This window comes from Drosophila innubila (genome assembly GCF_004354385.1).
Source record: "Drosophila innubila isolate TH190305 chromosome 2R unlocalized genomic scaffold, UK_Dinn_1.0 1_C_2R, whole genome shotgun sequence".
Classification (NCBI taxonomy): Eukaryota; Metazoa; Arthropoda; class Insecta; order Diptera; family Drosophilidae; genus Drosophila; species Drosophila innubila.
Window position 1 is genome coordinate 5,769,417 of NW_022995374.1, and position 23,769 is coordinate 5,793,185.

Sequence of the window (23,769 nt, forward strand, 5' to 3'; positions counted from 1 at the left end):
CCCGAGAATCGTTTTCATTTTAAATTCCGTTCAGCGCTCGGCTTGCACTTGTGAAGCGGCAATAAGTCTCAGGTGTGCAAAAAAGGGATTCAAGTGCGGCATAGCACAATTATCCAGTCTTATTGCGTAATGTCTTTGCAATTCGATATTGAATTTCAGTTTTCCTTTTTTTTTTTTTATCTATTCTTCTGGCTGCTGCACCTGTTGGATGACCCTAATGTGACGTCAAAAGCCAGTTGCCTTTTTAAAAGAACATTTTCACAGCATTTACATAATTGGGTCAGTGGCTGGTGGTTTGGCTAGCCATCTTTTGTATGTCCTCTGCTTTGTTGTCGCTCATTCTGCATACAACATGTCCGTTTGCCTTTGAGCCGTGCAGCGTTCTTGCTACTTGCCACGGGGGGCAACACAATCTAATTAGAGTTGTGGACAGCGGCAGCTTCTTTGTAACGCGCCCGGCGAGTTAATGGCCAACAGCAACTGCAACAGCAACAAGCAACATCAGCAACGTAACTTTCTGTAAAAACCATTTAAAAGTTTACAAGCACTTTGCTAATTTGCCTTCTCTCACTTAATTTTGCCTCTTCTGCATGAGTTCAAAGAAAGGGTCAGAGGTCCAACAAAGCACATTAAACATGTTCTAATATATAAACATTATTTCATTATTGATTTAATTTCAGAAATTCTAATTAGTTGCAATCAGAGTTCAGTTTAGTTGTTTAATTTTTGTCATATACCTGAATCGTTCATTGTTTTTTTTTCTTTTTCTTGAATGATTACAATATGAACCAGTCACTAAAGCTTCAATTTTTAAACAGTGTATTAATGTATATATGATAGATCTCTAAATACCCTCGACTCTACGAAGTGGTTCACTTTACAGGCCAAAGTCGCATTTTAATAAGAACTGTTTGCAGTATAGTACTACACGCTTAAAGTGTACTTCTTATTCATTCTAGCAATAATCTTGATATGCACTGATTCACTTAATGGTTCTCAAAAAGAAATATTTTTTCTAAAAAATCTATATTCATTGTTAAAAGAAAAAATCTAGTATGTCTGTTGGCTGTCGGAAATTTTTTCTAAGTGCAAAAAGTAGAGATAAGGTTTCATAATTCGTGATCAAAGTTAAAACGAGTAAGAAAAGCAATTCATAGTTTTTACTCACTAAAAAAAGTCTAAATCCTGGACTCTAAATAATGGGAAACATACAAAGTACTAAAAGCGATAACAAATTGTTTAACATTTTAAATAAAGCGAAATTTGCCTAATAATTATCTGTATTTATTATATATTGACATAATGTGTTACTAATTTGTATACTTACATAGATTTATATATTTAATATATATTTTTAAAATCAATTCACGCGGCAATTAGCATTAACATTACATTACAGCTTAACATAACTTGGCTGCTTTACAGAAAGTCAGCTGTTACAGCGCTAAGTTTCGCTCTAGCGACTCAAAAAGCTTGAAAGCTTTTCTTGCTTACAGAACAACACCAGCTTTGTATAGAACAGTGTCAATTTGAGTATAACATTTTTGCGGTTAACACCACTGTTATTTTACAGCAGAACTGTTTAATAAAATTTTAAACAATGATATTTAACGTCTATGTATAAATATTTTAACACATAATATTAATTATTTAGCTCAAGTTTAATCTTTATAAAGTAACAATACCAATCAAGAGATCCGAAATGGTGTTGATAAATCTATATATTTAAATGGAAAAGGGGGTTGGCTCGGTTCTACGCCACTGGCCGATTGACGGTTTTAGCGAGACTTGATGCCGATGCCAATGTCGAGCTCAGTCGCGTCTGAGTTTTCGTGCCGTTAAGTTGTTGACCGTGTTGAGTTAGCCAAGTCGAGGAAGTTGTACACGCGACGCAGGCAGCAACTAAATAATTGGCTTAACATCAGTTGAAATTGTTATTGTGTGTGCGTGGGGAATGGAAAAAGGATATGAATACCGGAAGCAGTTCAAGTGCTGTTAGCTAATGAAAGATAAAACCAAAGCAAACTCTATAGTTAAAGCTTAACTACAACCAAGAAAAATAAGGAGAAAAAAAAGGAAATAAGGTGCGGCAGTAAGTTTATGTGAACTCCGTAAAAATAAGGGGGTTGGAGAATTGGAGCCGTTGTCGCTGCATCAGGCAGGACCTCTGGCCAACTCCAAAGTCATGCGCAGACGCAACAAAAACACAAAACGGCTGTTTTCACATTTCCCGCGCAGCAGCTGCAGGTTGACGACCCACAACGAAAATAAAAACGCCGGCACACAAACACTTATGTACGTAGTACGTGTACGTGTGTGATAACAGCAGGAGGTAGCAGCCACTGTAGGGTGGGGTGTTGATTCTACACCTTTTTGCACTCACTTTCATTGCGATGGGTTCTATCTTTGTACTTGTATTGACCATGGGCAATCAGACACTGGCCCAGAATAAACAGAAGTTACATTAACTGTGGCATACGCGGCGTATGCTTAACGCATTAGAAATCGTTCTGTTAGCTGTTTACTTGGCACACATCTGACTCTGGCTCTCGCTCTGGCCCAACTACCTACAGTACAGTCCTCCATATTTGGTCACGCTCTCGAGAGTATATATTTATTTTTTTTTGGCCTGGCACGCATAGACACTCGAACGCATGTCGGGGGCGCTTCAAGAGGCCCCATAAAGAATGTGCTAAACATTTCTGTATCGAATAGATAAAACGGGAGCAGACGAAGTTTCGCTACCCTTGAATTTAAGCAGATTAATTTAGCGACCTATATTATAGAATATATTAAAGCATAATGAAGTATAAAAGCAAAAATACATAATAAAATTTAAAAAAATGCACATATAATCTATTTTATGAAAAATTATAAGTGCTAAAGCTTACTGAATACATTTTTAAATGGTTCGCCGCTTAATACTTACTCTCTTCCATTATAAAAAAATTATTTATTAAGATGATTTTAAATATTGATTTTAATAATATCATTAATGTGAATCAATCTTAAAATCGATTCTTTAATTTGATGTTTAATTGTTAACCAATCCTTAATATCTTTTAAGATAATCAATATAATATAAAATTCCAAGATTAAAAATCTACAATCTTTATTTAACAAACTTAACTACAACATTATTTAATATACTATATACTATAGTATATATACTACTTTGTCTTTTCACGATTTTGTCTTATTCATTGATATTAGCCGTTATTGAAGCTGAGTTGGCTTTTTCCGGCTCATTTCCGTCAGAATGCATACAGCAAGAACAACAATAACTGGTTGACCTTGATGATTTAAGACTGTTGCATAGTCGTCGTTGCAATTAATCATCAATGAAGCGTGCAAGAATCAATTTCAGTTGCCAACTTGCAATTGGCTTAGTTCGCATCACGTGGAGCATAAACAAATGCCAAAAAAAAGTGCCAAGAAAACGTAAAGACAAAACAAATACAAAAGCAAAAAAAAGAAATATTCTAATACAACTACAACCGGTTCAATGTTTGCACAATATTTTTGTCGCCAGACGTTAAAATATTACTGAATGGTTTGCCTCAATTGGCCGGTCTCTGAGCCGGGAGCCAACTTTGCTAGTCGTTAACCGCTTTGGGCTACGTGTGGCGCATTCGTTGTTTATTTTATTTTTTTTTCGGCTCATTTGCTTGTTAATTTGAATTTCACACAGAAACACACACCTCGACACACTCACTCTCTTCAGTTTGGACCAAAAGATGTTTAATAAATGTTTGTTTTTATTTATTTTTGAAGTATATTTGCAGCATCTTTACTTCCTGTTTCTCCCGCATGCAAATTGCATTACTCATTTCAAAATAAAATTGAACGCCCTTTGGGTGTGTACACTGCGAGAAAGTCTTTGGCTACTTATAAAATGATTTAAGAAATAATTTTTGAAATTTTTTAATGTCTTGAAATAGGCAGCAAGGCGTAATTATAATTCTTATTCTCATTTCAGTTCCTAATTTAATTGAATAATAATTTGTATTGTTAATTCTTAATATAATTTTTACTCTTATTTAATTATCTAAATATTTTTTAATAAATAAATAAATAAATATGTAAGTAGAGTTTTTTTTTAGTGTCAGTGTAATTTCGTGTATATTTATTAAGTAACCGCAAAAACTGTTTGTCCAAGCTCGTTGTCACTGAGATAAATAACCGCAGAGCGTAACGGTAAACAGTGTTCGACCCTGATGAACTGCTTTAATTACACGCACATTGCTCATACGACATGTGGGACGCGGCACTTAAGCGTGTGTGTGTGTGCGTGTGTTTGTGTGAGATACTGACCCTAAAGTGTGCCTAAAAATCACTTATAACTAACTGCATGCGAATTGGTAACTGTGGCAATCCCACGGATGCTTCTGTGTCAAGTCCGTTTTGCAACAGTTGCAATTGGAGCGTGTGTGTTTGTTTTAGGGGGTGTACACTGTACACTATACACTGTAGTAATAGGCAGATAATGGGGCTTCTTTATGCCGAGATGGGGGTCTATAAACGGTCATTGCCCTGCAGCACAATTGCGCCCTCAAGCATGGCAGATCGCCTGGGCTCATTTGTAGTTGTTGTTGTTGCTATTTAACGGGCTGATAAAAAATAAAAGCAAAACAACACAAATAGAAGAAAAACTTAAACTAAAACCAAAAATTGTCGTTAATTTGTTGTTGTTTGTTGCGCCAAGTGCGCAAAGTGAAATTTTCTATGTTTGTATCTCTTTTTTTTTTGTGTGTTAAATATTGTTGCTGTTATCGCCATTGTTGTTGTTGTTGCTGTTGTACTCTTGTGGTATTGTTTCTGCTGTCGTTTTGTTAATGCAGCGTTAAAATTCGTGACGTTGATTTCACACATGCCGTCGTCTGGCCACGTTTTGTTGACCCCAGAACTTTCCAAGCGTGATTTTGCCCACTGACAGCGAGAGAAAGGGAGAGAGAGAAAGAAGGTTCCATATGCCTCGAATACGAGTAAGAGTACGAGTATAAAAATAAGCAAAGCTTTTCGTTTATTTGCATAATCTGCCCCAATGCATTTGACTGTGTTTATTGCATGGCCAGCCATAAACAGTAAACATTTGTCACAATTCAGCAAAAAAATATAAAAAAATAAATGTAAAAAAGTGCAAAACAAATGAGACTATTAAACACTCTTCCAGTGAAAGCTTAAGCATGCATTTAACATACGCATTCTATATCGGCATAATCAGAATAATGATAATATTAAATATATTAATCAAAAGTTTCTAAGAATGATTTTATTAATTTTAATCTTTGCTCTTAAATCTATGAATCTTTTAATAAAATCTTTCATTTTGAATGCATTTACTAATTATTATTAAAATAATTAAATGCAAAAGCACAGGAAATAATATAATATATTAATCAAGAAGTTCATAGGAATGATATTTAAGTCTTTGCTCTTAAATCTTTTAACTACCTAACTTTATTCTTATTAATATAGTCTCTCGCTTTGAATGCATTCTCTAGCGAATGTTGAGATAATTAAATGCATAAACACAGGAAATAATGCTGCAAGCTTCGAGAAATACACAAAAGAATTAGTTAATGTTTTAGCTTAATATCTATATTAGATATCTTAAGAGATTAGTTAGATAATTGCAGACACGCGCGAAGATATAATAAATACTTTCGGAGATATAAAAAAGTCAACGATTAATCTTTAAAAAATATAAAGTAGTTAATGTGAACTGTGTATACGTAATAAACACATAGTTTATTACCATAATATACATTTAGAAAGTGGACAAGTCTATTTAAAATATTAAATAGTAAATATGCAATGCGTATACTTAATAAATATTTATAAATGTATAATGTACTTACAGTTATTTAAAATATATAATCTAAAATATCTAAAATATTAAATAGTAAATATGCAATGCGTATACTTAATATGCTCATATTATCGATTCAATTTCTGTTTACTTTCCTAAATTTATAAATGTATAATGTACTTAAAGTTATTTAAAATATGAAATCTTAAATATCTAAAATATAAAATAATAAATATGCAATGCGTATACTTAATATGCTTATATTATCGATTCAATTTCTGTTTACTTTGCTATATTTATACGAATATGGAATGTACTTTCAGTTATTTAATATATATAATCTAAAATATCTAAAATATTAAATAGTAAATATGCAAGGCGTATACTTAATATGCTTATATTATCGATTCAATTTCTGTTTACTTTGCTATGTTTATATGAATGTGGAATGTACTTTCAGTTAATTAAAGTATATAATCTAAAATATCTAAAATATAAAATAGTAAATATGCAATGCGTATACTTAATATGCCCATATTATTGATTCAATTTCTGTTTACTTTTATGGGTAATGTACTTTCAGTTATTTAATATACTCGCTCCCCTTCGACCTTGGCTTGCAGTGCTTAAAATAATAAAACTCAACCACTGACCACATTAAATCGCTGGCTTGGCAAATGCGCAAATTGCATGTGAGAAGTCGTTTCAAATGCTCGCATTCCTTGCATCCTGTGGGGAGGGGGACATCAAATAGAGTCTAACCCAAATTCGCCTGGGTGCAGCTCAACAATGGGTACAATAGAATCCGAAAAAATAAAAGAAAAATGCGGTGATAAGAGGGGTCTGTGGAATTGGCGGCACTTAACCTACTTTTGCGGTCTGTTTAGATGCTTTCTTTTCACTTTGACATGCCAGGAACTCTGGGTGGCATGATCTCATGTAGTTGTCGTCACTACGTACGACCTACATTCTTTTTTTTTTACTTTTCTGCTCGGTGGGTGACAGTAAAACAATTACAAGCTATTGATTTTTACTTTACGCGCTTTATTACAGCTGCAACTCGCTGAAGGAAGAAAACAAAACAAACAACAACTGCCAAAGAAAAGACTGAAATATATTTAGGGGAAATTTCCCCAGGACCAAAAGCAAGCCGAATAACTCAGCATCAACAAGAGGATATGTTTTAGATCCCAGAATTGGGGATAAGCTCGAGGCATACCACAACGTACTTGCCACAATGTTTCTGCCCGTCAAATCGAATCAGTGAGTAAACATCGAGCATGTTTCATTCATGTTTATGCGGGAACAACCCCAAAATGTGAATGGCTAGAGTTTAAGCATAAACAACCCCCAGTTTGTATGGCAGACAGACCGTGTCTGGCGACATGTTGTCGCCACATAACCAACATTCCACTCCTCCTCCTCCTCCTCATCATCATCATCATCATCGTCGACATAAACCATTATCTATGAAATTTGATTTAGCAGCGTTTCGTGTTTACATTTCATATTTCGTATTTATCTGCAGCACCGCCGAGGCGAGTGGCAACAACGAGGATGTTACCACCACCAGCAACAATTCAACACAAACGCCCAGCGATCTAAGCCCACCGGGACCCAATGAGGAGGTGCTGCCACAGGCACATCATCAAAATCCAGGACACTGCATCGCCTCCTTTGCCGCCATCAATCAGATGCGTAATAATGCACAGGTAAAAGATATAATATATAATAAAGTTATAATATATATAAATATAAATATTATATAGTTAAGTTTCCACACATTTCTTTAGATTTTTGGCATTTTTATTTTATTTTATTTGTCAAAATCAATCATAAATAATTTGCAAATTATGTTATACTGATATTTAATTTAATGCAACAAAGTGAAATCATTAAAAGGCCATCTGAATTAAATTGTCATACTATTTCAGCAATCATCTTCACTTTAGTTAAATTATCAAATGGTTTTCATAACATATTCTTCAACTATCTTGAATCTAAGCATTAATTGAACAAAATGAAATCATTGAAGGGGCATCTCAAATACCATAACTGGCCTATTAATTATTATTAACAGTTAGCATAATTAAAATATCACTATTTTTGTACGACTTAAACGATTGCGTGATTGAGACAAGAGCTCTACTTGAATTCTCACTTACAACTTGGGCTCACATGGCGCATACATAATTTCATTTCCCTCCCATTTCTATTTAAGCAGAAGGCAAAATTAATTGCCTGCCCGACTAACTGACTGAATGACTGAATGACCGCCCCGGGGTCTGCCGGGTGAGTCAATAGAGCAAAATTGTCGTTTAGTGATAAACAAAAAAAAAGCAACAAACATTTGCACAGCGGGTGGAATGGCTTGGCCTTAGCCAGAATCGAAGCAATCGACGACTCCACCCCATGCGGCATGACGTGTGCGCCAATTTTTATAAATTCACAAAAAATATATGAAAGCGAACCATAAATAAAAAATTGTTTGCTCTTGTAAATTGTTGCTGTAGAGCCATTAAAAATAGATATTAATCGGGTGCAGTGACTTGACAAGAGGCGAGAATAGGTTGAGTTTATAACGTGACACGCACAGTGAAGTAGAAGCGAGTCACTTCTAAGGATTCAATAGAAAGCACAGTGGTTCAGTTTTTATTAAAACTTGGTTTTGAAAAAAAGACAAGGTATGGAAACTTGGATGTTAGAAGGCTTAGAATCGAAAAAATATCAAATATTTTAAATGGTAAAAATTTAAATGCAGAGTTAATAAAGACGCCAAATCATGATCAAAATGACATTCCACTTGAAAATCGGTTAGTTTTTGATGAAGTTATGAGGGATCAAAGTTTTTGAAAAAATGTCAAGGGGTAGGTATGGAAAATTGGATGTTAGGTGGCTTACAATCGAAAAAATATCAAATTTTTTAGATGCTAAAAATTTAAATGCAGAATTAATTTAGACGCCAAATCATGATCAAAATGACATTCCGCTTGAAAATTGGTTTAGTTTTAATGAAGTTATGAGAGATCAAAGTTTTTGAAAAAATGTCAAGGGGTAGGTATGGAAAATTGGATGTTAAATGGCTTAGAATCGAAAAATATTAAATATTTTAGATGTTGAAAATTTAAGTGCAGAATTAATTAAAAGACCAAATCATGATCAAAATGACATTCCGCTTGAAAATCGGTTAATTTTTGACGAAGTTATAAGAGATCAAAGTTTTTGAAAAAATGACAAGGGGTAGGTATGGAAAATTGGATGTTAGATGGCTTAGAAGAGAAAAAATATCAAATTTTTTAGATGTTTAAAATATAAATGCAGAATTAATTTAGAGGCCAAATCATGATCAAAATGACATTCCGCTTGAAAATTGGTTCAGTTTTGATAAAGTTATGAGAGATCAAAGTTTTTGAAAAAATGTCAAGGGGTAGGTATGGAAAATTGGATGTTAAATGGCTTAGAATCGAAAAAATATCAAATTTTCTAGATGTTAAAAATTTAAATGCAGAATTAATTTAGACGCCAAATCATGATCAAAATGACATTCCGCTTGAAAATCGGTTAATTTTTAATGAAGTTATGAGAGATCAAAGTTTTTGAAAAAATTTCAAGGGGTAGGTATGGAAAATTGGATGTTAGATGGCTTAGAATTGAAAAAATATCAAATTTTTTAGATGTTAAAAATTTAAATGCAGAATTAATTTAGAGGCCAAATCATGATCAAAATTACATTCCGCTTGAAAATCGGTTAACTTTTAATGAAGTTATGAGAGATCAAAGTTTTTGAAAAAATTTCAAGGGGTAGGTATGGAAAATTGGATGTTACACGCCTTAGAATCGAAAAAAATATCAAATTTTTTAGATGTTAAATATTTAAATGCAGAATTAATTTAAACGCCAAATCGTGATCAAAATGACATTCCGCTTGAAGATCGGTTCAGTTTTGATCAAGTTATGACAGTTTGAAGTTGGTCAGTTGGTTCCAAATATCTACAATGATAATTTGTTGAATCATCCTCAAGAGTTTAAGTATTCTGAACCACTGTGCCTTCGTTTGCACCCTTAAATTGAGCACGTAGCCAGGACTTTGTTAATCGGATTTGTCTTAGGACACTTTATAAGTCTCGAGTTTCGACTCATGTGTCAATGATGGATTTTTGTTTGCGCTTCCCGTTGCAGCTGTGCGATGTGCGCCTCGAGGTGGGAGGAGAGACCATCAATGCACACCGCGTGGTGTTGGCCTCCGTTTCGCCCTACTTCTATGCCATGTTCAACGGTAAGTCCGCATCTAAAGGGAGAGGGGGAATGACAGCCACTTCACAAGGTACTCTGACTTCCATTACAGATGACATGCTGGAGCGTAATCAGGGATTGGTGCGACTCCATGATGTGGACAGCTCGGCGCTGCGTCAGCTTATAGAATACACGTATACGGGTGAGATCACGATCACGGAGCAGAATGTGCAGGTTCTGTTGCCGGCATCGGGTCTGCTGCAGATGCATTCGGTGCGAGATGCGTGCTGCAAGTTTCTGTTGCGCCAGCTGCATCCGTCCAACTGTCTGGGCATACGGAGCTTTGCGGATGCACACTCCTGCAAGGAGCTGCACACCCGATCCCACAAATATGCGCTGCAAAACTTTCAGCAGGTGGTGGGCACCGAGGAGTTCCTGCTGCTGCCCTTCGAGGAGGTCAAGGAGCTGATATCCAACAGCCAGCTCAACATTAGCTCCGAGGAGAAAGTATTTCTGGGCGTGCTCAGCTGGGTGAAACACGATCTGGGCCAGCGTCGCCTGCACATTGCCGAGCTGATGTCCCATGTCCGGCTGCCCCTCGTCAGCCGTGACTTCCTCATGAGCTGCGTCGAGTCGGAGACGCTGATGCGCGACGACTCCGAGTGCAAGGAACTGCTGCTGGAGGCCATGAAGTACCATCTGTTGCCGGAGCAGCGCAGTCTAATGGGCAGCCAGCGCACCCAGGAGCGACGTCCCGAGGGCATGAAGCCCTACATCTTTGCCGTCGGCGGCGGCAGTCTCTTTGCCATTCACAACGAGTGCGAGGTGTATAATCCCAGATGCAACAGCTGGTCACCAGTGGCTCCCATGCTGTGGCGTCGCTCGCGCTCCGGCGTAACATCGCTCCACAAGCAACTGTATGTCGTTGGTGGCTACGATGGCGTCAGTGATCTGGCCACTGCCGAGTGCTACAATCCGCTGACCAACAAGTGGAGCAACATTACGCCCATGGGCACAAAGCGAAGCTGCCTGGGCATCTGCTCCTATGATGGTCTGATCTTTGTGTGCGGTGGCTATGATGGCGCCTCCTGTTTGAGCAGCATGGAACGCTATGATCCGCTCACCGGCATCTGGAGCTCCTGTCCGGCCATGAGCACACGTCGTCGCTACTGTCGCCTTGCCGTGCTCGAGAATCAAATCTATAGCTTGGGCGGCTTCGATTCCACCAACTATCAGTCGAGTGTGGAGCGCTTTGATCCTCGCGTGGGTCGCTGGCAGCCCGTGCCCAGCATGACGGCCCGCAGGAGCAGCTGCGGTGTCGCCTCCACCGATGGACATCTCTACTGCATTGGCGGCAACGATGGCACCATGTGCATGTCCAGCGGCGAACGCTTCAACTTGCGTCGCAACTGCTGGGAACCCATTGCGGCAATGCATTCGCGCAGGTAAGCTCCATTTTTCTTGTGAGGATTAAAAGCTATTTATACCCGTTACTTAAGTTAAAGGGTATATTCAGTTCGTTCGAATGTACGTAACAGGGAGAAGAAGGCATCTCCGACTATATAGAGTATATATATTCTTGATCAGTATCAACAGCCGAGTCGAAAAGCCCGTGTTCGAGATTGAGATACCAAATTTGGCACTCAGGTCGTGTAGTTTTAAATTTTTGACCCGCAAATCGGGCAGTTTTTAAGATAATTCTGCTTTTATGGCAATTTACGTTATCTATTAATATTAACTATTATCCCACTTAATCTCAGGAAGATCGCACAAGTAGAACGGCAGTAATAGCTAACCAAAGTTATTAAAAATTAAGAAAATTCAAGCACTCAAAAGTATGCAGTAGTTTTTGCTATTAGTTGTGCTCTACAAATCTTTAAGAGCGCTAAAGAAACCCAAAACCAATTGTTGGTGTTCCTGAAAATAAGAAACTATTGCTTTCAAATATCTAAAAAAAAATCCAAGAGATTTGACAAAAATAAATATTTGTTAAATTGAATAAAAATGTATAAAAAACATGTTCGAAAATATGAAATCTCTAAAATTTTAGAAATCTTAACATTTCGAACGCTTGTTTTCAAAAACATTTATCTTCAAAATCTCCAGGGATTTCTGGAACACAGCTGTATAAAGTACTTTTATTTATATTGAAATAAGTAAGGGGTATTTCACGGTTGGGATCTCGACTATTGCCTTTCCGACTAGTTTTAAATAAATTTTTAACTCCTTACAGATCCACACATGAGGTGGTGGAGGTGGAGGGCGTCCTGTTTGCATTAGGAGGCAATGATGGCAGCTCCTCACTCAATTCCGTGGAACGCTATGATCCGCGTCTGAACAAATGGAGTGTGGTCAATGCGATGGTTGCACGTCGCAGCTCTGTGGGCGCTGCGGTTCTCGACTGCTTCCATTTGGAGCGCGGACTGGTGCAGACGACGAACTTATGACCCCCATTGAGCAGCATCAGCGAATCCTTCGCCGCTGCCACAGCGAACGCCGCCAACAGCAACAGCGGTAACAACAGCAGCAATAACAGCAGCAACAACAGCGGCACTTTAACCGTTCCCAGTCGCGCTGAAGCTGCCGCCTTTACCGCCAACATAGCGTTGAGCTCCTCGGCACCATCGGCCAGCTCCACACTGCGTCGGCATCGTCGGGAGACGCCTGTGCTGGCAGAGACACGTCGCGCCAGCAGCAATGCCAGCAGCAGCAGCAGCGACAGCAGCAGCACTGGAGGCGGAGGTGGAGGCAAGACTCCTTCGACTGCCTGATCCTGGTCTATGTCGAATGCGCGACTTCCCTAAACAGCAACAAAAATAAATAACAAATACTACACTAAACTACAAAAGCTAATCCCACGCGCCTATTGCAGGAATTTGATTGATTGTTCGAGTTCGTTATTATGAATAGATATACTATATACGTTGATAAGATATAATGATATTGGCAGGCACCTTTTCTAAAAAAACGGGGGCGCTTATTTGCTCAAGAAGTAGACCAAAATAAATACACTGCACACACTCCAAGAGATGTACTCAATGTTGGTTCGATAAACTAATGGAACCCACTCTGAATACACAAATCATTATTGTTAGGCTTATGCAACAGCATATCAAGTATTTGTTTATATCATTATCATAATAAATATATCTCTCTCTAGCTTTACTGTCGACAGCATTCCAAATTTATTATGATAATGGAAATGAATAAATTTACTTTTAATTGCTGTGCATAAACAGAACAATATATTAACAATTACACACACCTACACCTACATAATTTCTAGTCAAGATCTCGCACTAATGCTATATAATGCTGCCTGGACATTGGAATGAATCTCTCTCCCACATCTGGACAGGAGGAGCAGCAGGATCAAGGAACCGAAACTGCCTATACAATTTACATAAATCTATATAAATCATCTATACATATTATATAAAAAGAATTATACTATATACACCCTCTTATGTACTATTCTTATGTATTTTATACATGCAATTATTATAAGTAAATGTTTCGTATTTGAAGAAGAAGAAGAAATGCCAACATCAATTGGAATCGATTCTTGCACAGTGTCCTCGCATGTATGTTGTTTTGTACTGGGGTTGATTTGTTGGATTTGCCAAAAGAAAAAAGAGAAAGGTTCTGTCACAATTCACTCCGTGTCTTCCGTGCTAATCCCGCCGTTTGTTCTACATGAGGCGACCCGCAGTGTTGCGTGCCACATCGCCCACATTGGTGTCCACATTGGGCGTCATTTTGCGTGCGTCGAGCCAATTCTTGGGCAAGCCCGTGCCAACTGTAAAAACGATGGGGTTTTGTTGGTTTTAAACGTTTCAAAGCATTACGAAATGTGTGTTGCAACCCAAGGTAAGAGATTAAATTGTGTTGGACACAGTGTTTTCTCAATGCGCATTTATTAACAGTTTCCATGATGATTTTCTTTAATGGGACAAACGCTAAATGCTGCGGCGATTTGGCCGCGTCATCATCATCATCAGGTCCTGCCACGCATTTGCCGCGTGCCTGCGATTCGGGAATGATGTGAGATGAAGCTGTTCCCGAATGGCAAACAGAACGCATTGGCAATGCGAGATTCGCAACAAAAGGATGATGATGTTGACGATGACGAAAAAACGTTGGCCATTTGGGGGATATTTAAGAATTTAAAGCTAAACAGCACTTAGACACTAGCTTATATGTAGGCAACTTGCTGTGTACTCAAGTACGCGTAATATTGAAATGATTTAATTAATTGATCAACAAGTTAAGGAATTGGCTCGCTTACTTAGTCCAAATCGTGTAGAACTGCGTTGCGCATATAAACGTTAAATGAAAGTTTAACAAAACAAAGATTGATAATATTGTTAATGGCAAAGAGAAAGAAATAGAGAGAAATAGGAGATATTGAATGAAACGTTTAAAATGTGGCTCAATTACACACGGCCTATGTCTCAATTTTGGCCAAATAGAAGAAAGCAAATGATTTTTCTTGTTTTTCAACTTAAATTTAAACTCAATGACGAAACGAGCTATTTACTTTTGTAAACCTTCTCAGTCATGTCATCGAAGTTGGAGTCCTGAATGTTCAACATCAGACTGTCGGCCGACAGGTAAACCTTGTTCTGTGAGCTGGCAATCTGTTGAATAAATACACATTAATATTTAAACTTATACCTTATCACTGATTGATCTTACCGTGCGGGCAATGCTCTGAGCAGCACGCAGCTTGCGGAGTTTCAGGTAAGCGGGATTCTGCTTGACGGCCAGACCTAAGTAAACATATCAGTTAAGGTGCAAACCAGTGAACAAAAGTAATTGCTTAATTAGTTAATATTAAATGTGTGTTTTGTAAAAAGGATATCATTTTGGCTGCCTCGGCTTCACCCTCAGCCTGCACAATCTTCTGTTGTTTCTCCTGCTTGGCACGCTCCACGAAGAACACGGCGCGCTGTGCCTCCTGCTGGGCCACCTGTTTGGCCTCAATGGCGGCTGTGTATTCCTTGCCAAAGCTCAGCTCTGTCAGCGAAACATCATCCAGAATGATGTTAAAGTCACGTGCACGCTCCACCAGCTCCTTGCGTATCAGCAGAGAAACCTAAGGCAAACAAAAATTATAAATAAAGTCTAGTAAATTGATGGATTATAACAATTACTCACCTGTTGACGCTGTGTAATCAGCTGGGAGGCATTGAACTTGGCAATGACACTCTTCAGCACCTCATTGCAAATCGAGGGCAGCACCTTCTCATCGTAGTCCACGCCCAATTGCTTGTGCAGCGAGGGTAGATTGATCGAATCGGGACGCGACAGAACACGCAATGAAATGTTTATCATTTGCAAATCCTTTGATCCGGTAGGTGATGAAATTTTGCGGGGACGCGACCGAATATCATAAATAATGGGATATTGGAACCATGGAATACGGAAATGCAAGCCTTCCGAATAAATGTCACTCTGTATGCCGCCCAAGCGACTGAAAATGATGGCACGGTGACCACCTTCAACTAAAATTAGAGAGAGACAAAGTTGAGAGTTTGTTATGCAATCACAACTAATGCACAGAGCAGAATTAAGAGTAGCAGCAACTGACATCAATGAGAACTATTCCAATTAGCCACTCAAAGTTCTCTCTTTACCATTTTAAATGCATTCATTTGATGCAGTTCATAGTGCAAGCATCTTTATACGTTATGAAATCCAACAGACACCGCAATCACACACATACAGACACACAACACACACACACTCTCAGCGGCTTTTAGGTTATGTGCGCATGCCGCAAAAAAAGATAGTCGTGTTTTTTCGTTGTTTTCTCCGTCTACTGGCTAATTCAAGTAACTTATATCACTTACCGGTATACAAGGATTGGTTAACACCATAGGCCGCTGCACCGACGGCAGCCAACAGCTTCAATCCAATTCCCAGTCCAGGTGGGCCACCTTTGCCCAGCTTGCCCGCAAGATCGTTGAGTTTACTTTGCGCCATTATGTGTGCTAAATAAATAGAAATTTATTGATTTAATTGTTGTCAGTTCGAAAACACACTTTGTTGAGTTAATATCTGAATGAATTGTGCCTATTTTCTGTGGAAAGAAAAAAAACTTTACGCACGTTATAACTTTGTGTCAGCTAGTTACCAGTGTTGCCAACTGTTTAGATAACAAAATAGACGTTGCCACCTGGCAGAAAAAGTTGCTGTTTATCTTAAAGCTGCCAGACGTAGAAGTTTCATCTAGATAATTTTTCCTCTATTTCAAACTGATATTCGTGGTTATGTTTTTTCAATTTTAAAGCTTTGAAAATATTTGCAGGAGTTATGTTAGAGTTTTGTCATTTTTAATATTTTTTTTAAATTCAATATGTAACTTAGAACGTTCAAAGAATCATTAATCTTTATTTTATATTATTTTGAATTTAATTAGTTTTGTCATAAATGATTTTTTTAAGAATTGTTTGTTGCTTAAATTTGAGAACTTAAAAATCGCGCGCGTGTTGTAATCTTTCGGTAGAATATCGATAGCACTATCGGTACCTGCGCTAACTTTGCTTCAGTTCTGCTACTTGCGTTAACAACCCTGTAATAACAGCTGATTTGCGCGCAATTTCTTAAGATATATTTGTATATTTTGTTAAACACATTTGGCATTACAATCAGTACATATATAATATAGATTAAATCATTAAAATCACATAATGTGTGTCACATATTTGGCACATTGTGAGGCTCGTTTCGACCATAGTTCGTATCGCGTAAATAATGCACGGTTTGATCGTTGATAAGCGACATCACAATCATTTTCAGACCCAAAATCGAAGCCAATTTGTATTTCAGCGTGACGGATCGAATATGCTCCACCAGTTGACCCAGAGACTCCTGCTGCTGGCCAGTGGGTGCATTACTCTGTGTGTAAAGTATATAACTGAAGCGCAACATTAGTAAATAAACAATTAATTAATTGATTTATTTTCTTACCCCTTAACAACCTGCTCGATGACATTATCATTGATCCGCTGATGACAGCGGTACTCAAGCAGATAATTGCGTCTCTGGAGCACCACAAATTGTGTGAGGAGGGCTTCACTCCAGCTGACATCGTATCCATAGGCGCGACTCAGTATCAAAGTTTGTGGCACACTAAGGGACAGGAGTTGATGAGAGATTTAGATGGTATAAGGATTACCCTCTCACCTCAATTGATAGTTGACCAGCTCGCGGAACTGTTCACGTGTTTGTACGCCAATGACGCTGACACAGAGGGATGGCGAATTGTGGCTGCCACCAGCTCCTCCTCGCTTCTCCAGCGCCTTGTTGCACAGATCCAGTTGCATGGCCACCAGTTCAGCTCGAGCGACGCTCTGCTGGGCAAGGATTAATTTGTTATCCAGCAGATAATTTTCGGTGGCATGTGTGTAGTTCTCCAGCACCTGTTGCAATGAAGTTTGCAGCATCTGGGAGCACTTGAGCTTGCCAGACTCGACAGCAGCTGAGATCACTGTATCCAGGACATCCTGTGCCTCTCCTGACCACATTTCCGCCAACTCCTTGTACATGAGAAAGTGATGGGCGGCCAGACGCAGCAGCTCCTTGCCATTCTTGGGATTATACTCTCGCAGATAACCAAGTATCGCCTGTCGCAGTCCACTCTTCTGGTCATCATCGAATTGACCTAAAAGCGATTCAAACTGTTCGTTCTCAATGAGCGAATCGAAGCAGTAAAACATCTCCCGATATCTCGCAATCCCAATGAGCAGTCGGACAATCAGTGACCAGGATTTGGCCTTGGCCAGCTGTCCATTGAGCTGCTTGGCCCGTTCCAGCACACTGGCAATGCCCTCCATGGAGCACTCGTGTACAAAGCAAAGATTCGCCTTGATCAGCAGCTCCACATAGATTTGATTCTGTTTCTTATGGGACAACACCTGAGGAATCGCTTGGGAACTGGCAACATTGGTGCTGCTGCTGTTGTTGCTGTTGCTGGGCAGCCCGTAGAGCGTTATAATCCCGGAGAGACGCTCGAAGGCATCGCTCGATTCATAGGGTTTCTTGTCCTGGTAGCGACGATAGGCCTTCAGAGCATCACAGTACTCCAGCAGGCAGTTGCCCACCATCGTTGTGTTGGGCGTCAACTCCAGAAACAGATGGAAATCCCGGTCGATATTGTGTCCCCAAAGATCAGCGTTTCGTGGTGCATTGCGTGGCTGTTGGCTGGCATGGAATATGTAGAATCGTGGACGCACAATGCACGTGGTCAGCTCCAGGGCCAAGGACTCGGCAATCTCTTTCGGGGTGAGACGAGTGGAAATGTGAATGTCACTGACGACCAACAAACGCTGCAGGCACTCCTCCTCGGCGGCGCTCTTGAGCAGCACACTGGCATCCTTGGTGCGCAGCACATCCAGATACTCCTTGTCCAGGTACATGGCGGCACGATAGGCCAGCACAATGCGTCTGCCCAGCTCGACGCCATGTTTAAGCTTGGAGCCAATGCCCAGCAGCGTTTCCAGCGTTTGTTGCTTCTCCTTGGAGGGGATTTCCTCAAACTCGAGCGTGGAACAGCTGCCGGACATGTCGCTGCTGCATCTGCCCAAGGGATTCTGATTGAGAGTCAATCTGTTAAACTTTGGGAATGCGCTCTTCTCAATATCACTGAGCAGTTGACGCTCCTTGCTGGACAGATTGACAATGCTGGTCATGCCCTCGGCCAGAGCCATGGCAAAGACAATGAAGCGCAAGTCATTGGGCCGAAACTCAAACAGTTCCTGCAGACGCAGTGCCTCCACAATGTCGCCCTCATCCAGCAGCAGATTCAGCAATCCATTCAGACGTTGCTCCATCTCTGGCGTCAGCTTGGACTTGTTGGCAATGCTGAGATCATCAATGCCCGCCAGCTCCTTTAGCTCGGAGAAGGATTTGTACAGGACACAACGCTCCTGCTGCATGATTTGCTCAAAGTACTCGGAATGATAGATGGGAACAGGCGTTGACTGTTCCGGCTCCGTCTCCGGTTCCAACTGCAAATAGCACATGACCATGTCGTACTCAATCTGATCCCGATCGAAGCATTCGTTGGGAAACAGATGATGCTGCTTGATCACACCCAGCGCACTCTGGAGCAGCTCATAGCGACGACGCAGATTACTCTCCGGCTGCTGGGCACCAGCTTGGAGCAAGAAGTTGACGAGGATTGCCGGCGGCAGAGCGTGCTGTTCAATCTCCCGCTCGTACTCCTCATGCCGATGCAGTTGTCCAGCCTCCAACTCGGCCAGCCACTTGGCATAGACAATGTCCGCCAGCGGGAGTTGCAGTAACGTCGCCAGCTGCAGTGCCTCCTCGTAAGCCTTGGCCTCCGTCAGGGCATCCACCAGTCGCTTGTACTCGACACTGTCCCGCCGCACCAGCTGCTCATAGTCAATGCCCAGCTGGCGTATCCAAGGAGCTGCCACGCCAAAGATCTTGTGCAACAGACAAAAGTCCAACAGATCACAAATGTCACCCACATCCGAGCGACAAATGCACTCGAGGAACTTCTGCTGTTGCAGGGCACAGTCAAAGTTGGATTGCAGCTGCATCAGGAGCAATCCAATGCAGCGTTGCATCAACTGCTTGCGACCCAGCGGAGCGCACAGCGGCAGATGCACTGCCTCCTGACTCCAGCTGCAAAAGAAATGACGCAGCTCCACAATGGTGGCATCGCTAAAGTCCTGCTGCTGAGCAGTCAACTGCAGGAAGCGACAGAGATGCACAAATTTGCAGTCCTAGAAAGGAAGATTTAAAAAAAAGGTTAGTTGAGCTATCAGTCTATATATATATAAATCTCTTTGTACAACTGACTGACTGAGCATTGTACAGGCCAAAAGGTTTGACGTGCAACCTAGAAACTTAGGGACAATATACCTAAGATAATTTTAGCGTGAGATGAGGCGGCGTTTTGAAAAATTCGACCTGCATTTTGGTTTCTTTAAATTGTATTAGAATTCTTGTCTTAGTTTTTCGTAGTTATTGTAGAAATATTCGAAGTTCATCAAAGAGAAAAGAGAGATCAGAGTTTCTACTCACCGGTTGAAAGATGCAAAAACTGTGGAGTAGTGCATTCACTTGTCCATCCTTGACAACGCCACGTATTAGTGTCCAAACATACTCGGATTGCTGTTCCTTTGACCTGGTTGCCTCCTGGAGCAGCTGCGTCCACTGGCCGCTGGCCACGGCGAACCAGACAAGCCAACACCAGTCGCGATTTAGCTCGCTGAGTGTCGCTGCCAGGACAGCCAGTACAGGCATCTGATGACGGACGCAGTGCTTCAATAAATTGATGCTGGTGCATTGCTGGGAGCTGCTCTGCATAAGCTCCACAAATCTGGATGTGTTGCCGATGCACTCGTCGGGCAAATTGTTGCTGCTGCAGAGGACAATGGCAAAGACATCCTGCTGGGCATTGTGGGTGAGAAGACTGCACATGGATTGGCCGGAATCTCGCTGCAACTGCTGCAGATTCGCATCCAAGCCGGAGCTGTGCGATGAGTTTGTCATTGTTTCTTGCGAGGAATTGGTCTGTCCATCGCTGCGACGCGTCTGTCGATTTGCGGCACGTTTATGTTGCCGCTCGTGGCTGGAATCGTAGCTGAGAGCACGCAACAGGTGCACGCCCAGAGCTCGACACTTGAAATGTGGCAACAGTTGATGCAGCTCGCTGAGCGGCAGATCAAAGTACTGGAAGATCAAGAGCAGCTGCCACCAATCGTTGCTGGCGGCAAAGTGTTGCAACATTGCCGACGGCCACTTGCCCTGCAGATTCCGCGATGCCAGACGCATCAGTGCCGTATAGGATTCCAATGGAAACTGTGCGGGCGCATCCTGCAGCTGCTGGACGATCGCTCGATCCCAATGCTGCAGTTGCTCCGAGTGTGTGCTGCCCGTTCGTGGTGCCGGCAAGCGACGTTGCAAGTGCAGGAAACTCCGCAACGTTTGTGTATCGAAATCCAACATTTCACAGCATGCCACACAGTGTGTGACCAGATCCACGTCGCCGGCATGCTGCAACGCCAGCTGTGTGGCCGTCTCGCAGGCATGGAACAGCTGAGTGCGTGTAATCTGGCCATAAAGCTGCAGTTGCTCCATTAGAAAATAATACACCGCATACGCACTGCGATGTTGCTTCAAATAATGCGTGTAGTTCAATTGCGCCTTCCTCGCATAGCGCTGACTCAGACGTGGATTCGAGAAGCTAACCATCTCGCCCTGATTCAGTGCAGCCAGCGCATCCAGATTGACCTGCTTGAACTTGTAGAAGAGTTCGTGGGCCGTGGGCAAGGCTGGTGAACTGTTGGACCCGTGGCGCTCGAAGCGTGTCATCAGGGACTTCAAGTAGGGAACCCGACTCAGATTGCTGGAGGAGAGGAAACCCTCGAGTGCCTGCACACTCGGCTCATGGCAGAGAAAGTCGAAGAATGTGAGCAGCGGCTGCTCCTGCAGCGACTCCGCCCCGTTGTGTGTGCGCTCCAAGTAGCTCTGGACACTCTGGGACATCTGTGAAGCATCCGGAATTACAATTAACAATTGACCGTAACAGCTGTAATGCTTAGATTCAATATTGAAAATAATCGAGGCTGTAAACCACCAAAATTTCGTAAAGGTTTGGTTCGGCGGTTCGAACCGTTGAGCAAGACTTAGGTTTGGTTCGCAAACTGGTTTATGTATCCGCTAAAGACTAGGTTTTAGTTTGAACCTTTGTTTAATTAAATTTTAAAAAAAATGTATTGTTATATTGTCTCTGAACTTTATAAACTAATTAAATTTGTTATTAATAAAAATAGAATTTTAATAATAATCTAAACTTATTTGAAAATTTTAATACTATATGTAAAATAGTTGAGTAGTATTGGAAAAACATGAATAGGATTAACAGCCGAGTCGATTGAGCCTTGTCCGTCTGTCTGTCCGTCTGTCTGTCTGTCCGTCTGCTTGAACGCGTCGATCTCAGAAACCATAAGAGCTAGAAACTTCAAACTTGGTATGTAGGTTCCTGGATAACATAGGCAGATTAAGTTTGTTTTAATTTTTGGATCGGACCACTATATCATATAGCTGCCATAGGAACGATACATCGAAAATGAAGTTTTAGTATGAACAAATTTTTTGAATGTTGAGATATCAGAACCAAACTGATAGAATATGCATTTAGGCTGGAATTTTTTTTAAATTTATACATTTTGGTTAATACTTGTTACTTAGTTCAGTTCCTTTCCCCCTAGTCAACTTATAGTTTTACTTACCAATTCGAATCCTTCACGCTCCGTCAGATCATGTGTCTTGAGATCAATGAGCAGCGTCACCAGCGGCTCATTCTCGCCTGCCAGCTGCTCCAGCGCGGAGATTGGCACACAATCCAGCAGCAGCAAGGAGTAATAGCCACGTTCCAGTAAGTGGCGAGCCAGAGGCAGACGTCTAATCAGCTCCTTGTGCTGCTCCAGGCACTGCATGGTGGACAGGCGCCGCAGCACCGTGGACACGTTCGAGGATTCAGTGGCAAAGAAGTAGCCGGCACGTGCAAAGTAATTACGCAGTGGTTCACATGGTTGCTCCAAGTGTTCCAGAGCATATTCAAACATGACGGGTTCGATTTTCCAAGCCACATAGGCCTGTTCCAGTGGCAATAAGACAGTTGTTGTGTTTGCGGTTGCCGTTGCATCCTGACACCAGAACCAGCGACGCAGTCTGCCCAGTTGTCCAGTGTCCACCAGATGCTGCCAGACCAGCTGCTTCTTGAGCTCCGGCAGCAGAGATTCGTTGTCATTGGCAAAGTAGAGTTCCACCAGCAGCAGCTGGAGTGTTTGCACCGGCAGCGTCATCAGCGCCTCGATGTGCACACGTGGCAGTAGCGCCTTTCGTCTGGTTAAGAGATCGCTGCATTCGCGGAACTGCTGCACCAAGGACCAGTAATACTCCAGCACTGTCTGCTCCTGCTTAAAGAGCTGCGGATCTCGGCAGCGCAGATGATCGAGCACAAATTCACTGAGATCCGCATCATTGCACTCACAGGCGTATTGATAGAAGAAACACTTGACATCTCTGTCCACATTGTGGAGCACATTGTCCGCCTTGCAGACGAGTCTCTCGGAGAGCAGACGTCGCACATAGGCATGGACCACATCATAGAAATAGTGACGATACTCGGATATGGGAATCTTTTGCTTGCCAGCCCAATATTCCATGCACAGATCGATGTGCTCGCCTTTGGTGGCCACCTCCTTGATGATGGACACCTCGCTGATCCCGGACCAGCTTTTGAATATCTTATTGCGTGCCTTGTCGGAATGCATTGCGGTATGCAGTGTCTACGTGGAATGGGCGTGTTTTTATTCGCTTTTCACATTTTCTCAACAAGTTGCACTTTGTTTTCTTTGTCTACAAACAAGGGATACATTCAACTGTTGCTGTTTTTCCATATGTCTTGCCAACCAAATTAATATATTAAAATAAAATGGCCAGGATTGGTTTGACAGGATTGTTTTAATTTTTAAATTTTAATTTTCACCAAATTTATTAATTTTTTATTGAGTTTTTGCGTTTTTAAATTTGCAAATTTTTATCAGTGATGGGCAACTTTTTGAGCTGAGATGAGACGGCACAGCTGATTAAATTAACTGTTGCTGTTTTTCCCATATGTTTTGCCAACCACTGTTGCCAACTTAGCTATTTAAAAGCTAGATCTGTATATTTTCAGA

General features: G+C 41.0%; 3 protein-coding genes across 3 annotated transcripts; 1 reads left to right on the forward strand and 2 right to left on the reverse strand.

Moving 5' to 3' along the window:
* Nucleotides 1-1,817: 1,817 nt before the first annotated feature.
* LOC117785518 (kelch-like protein 17) lies at nucleotides 1,818-12,738 on the forward strand. Its single transcript, XM_034623590.1, has 6 exons — nucleotides 1,818-2,084; nucleotides 6,866-7,075; nucleotides 7,341-7,524; nucleotides 9,992-10,088; nucleotides 10,158-11,490; nucleotides 12,279-12,738. The coding sequence occupies exons 2-6, from the start codon at nucleotides 7,050-7,052 to the stop codon at nucleotides 12,490-12,492; spliced, it is 1,854 nt and encodes a 617-aa protein (XP_034479481.1). The 5' UTR covers nucleotides 1,818-2,084; nucleotides 6,866-7,049; the 3' UTR covers nucleotides 12,493-12,738.
* An 899-nt stretch (nucleotides 12,739-13,637) lies between these two features.
* On the reverse strand, nucleotides 13,638-16,202 carry LOC117785522 (prohibitin-2). The gene is made up of 7 exons (XM_034623595.1): nucleotides 16,159-16,202; nucleotides 15,901-16,041; nucleotides 15,206-15,552; nucleotides 14,910-15,143; nucleotides 14,744-14,821; nucleotides 14,586-14,685; nucleotides 13,638-13,844 (listed from the first exon to the last, which is right to left on the reverse strand). Exons 2-7 carry the CDS (start codon nucleotides 16,031-16,033, stop codon nucleotides 13,738-13,740), a joined length of 999 nt encoding a protein of 332 aa, XP_034479486.1. The 5' UTR covers nucleotides 16,034-16,041; nucleotides 16,159-16,202; the 3' UTR covers nucleotides 13,638-13,737.
* A 436-nt stretch (nucleotides 16,203-16,638) lies between these two features.
* LOC117784633 (spatacsin) lies at nucleotides 16,639-23,450 on the reverse strand. Its single transcript, XM_034622428.1, has 5 exons — nucleotides 22,318-23,450; nucleotides 20,105-21,571; nucleotides 17,237-19,803; nucleotides 17,021-17,182; nucleotides 16,639-16,967 (listed from the first exon to the last, which is right to left on the reverse strand). Exons 1-5 carry the CDS (start codon nucleotides 23,362-23,364, stop codon nucleotides 16,748-16,750), a joined length of 5,463 nt encoding a protein of 1,820 aa, XP_034478319.1. The 5' UTR covers nucleotides 23,365-23,450; the 3' UTR covers nucleotides 16,639-16,747.
* Between the last annotated feature and the right edge of the window lie 319 nt (nucleotides 23,451-23,769).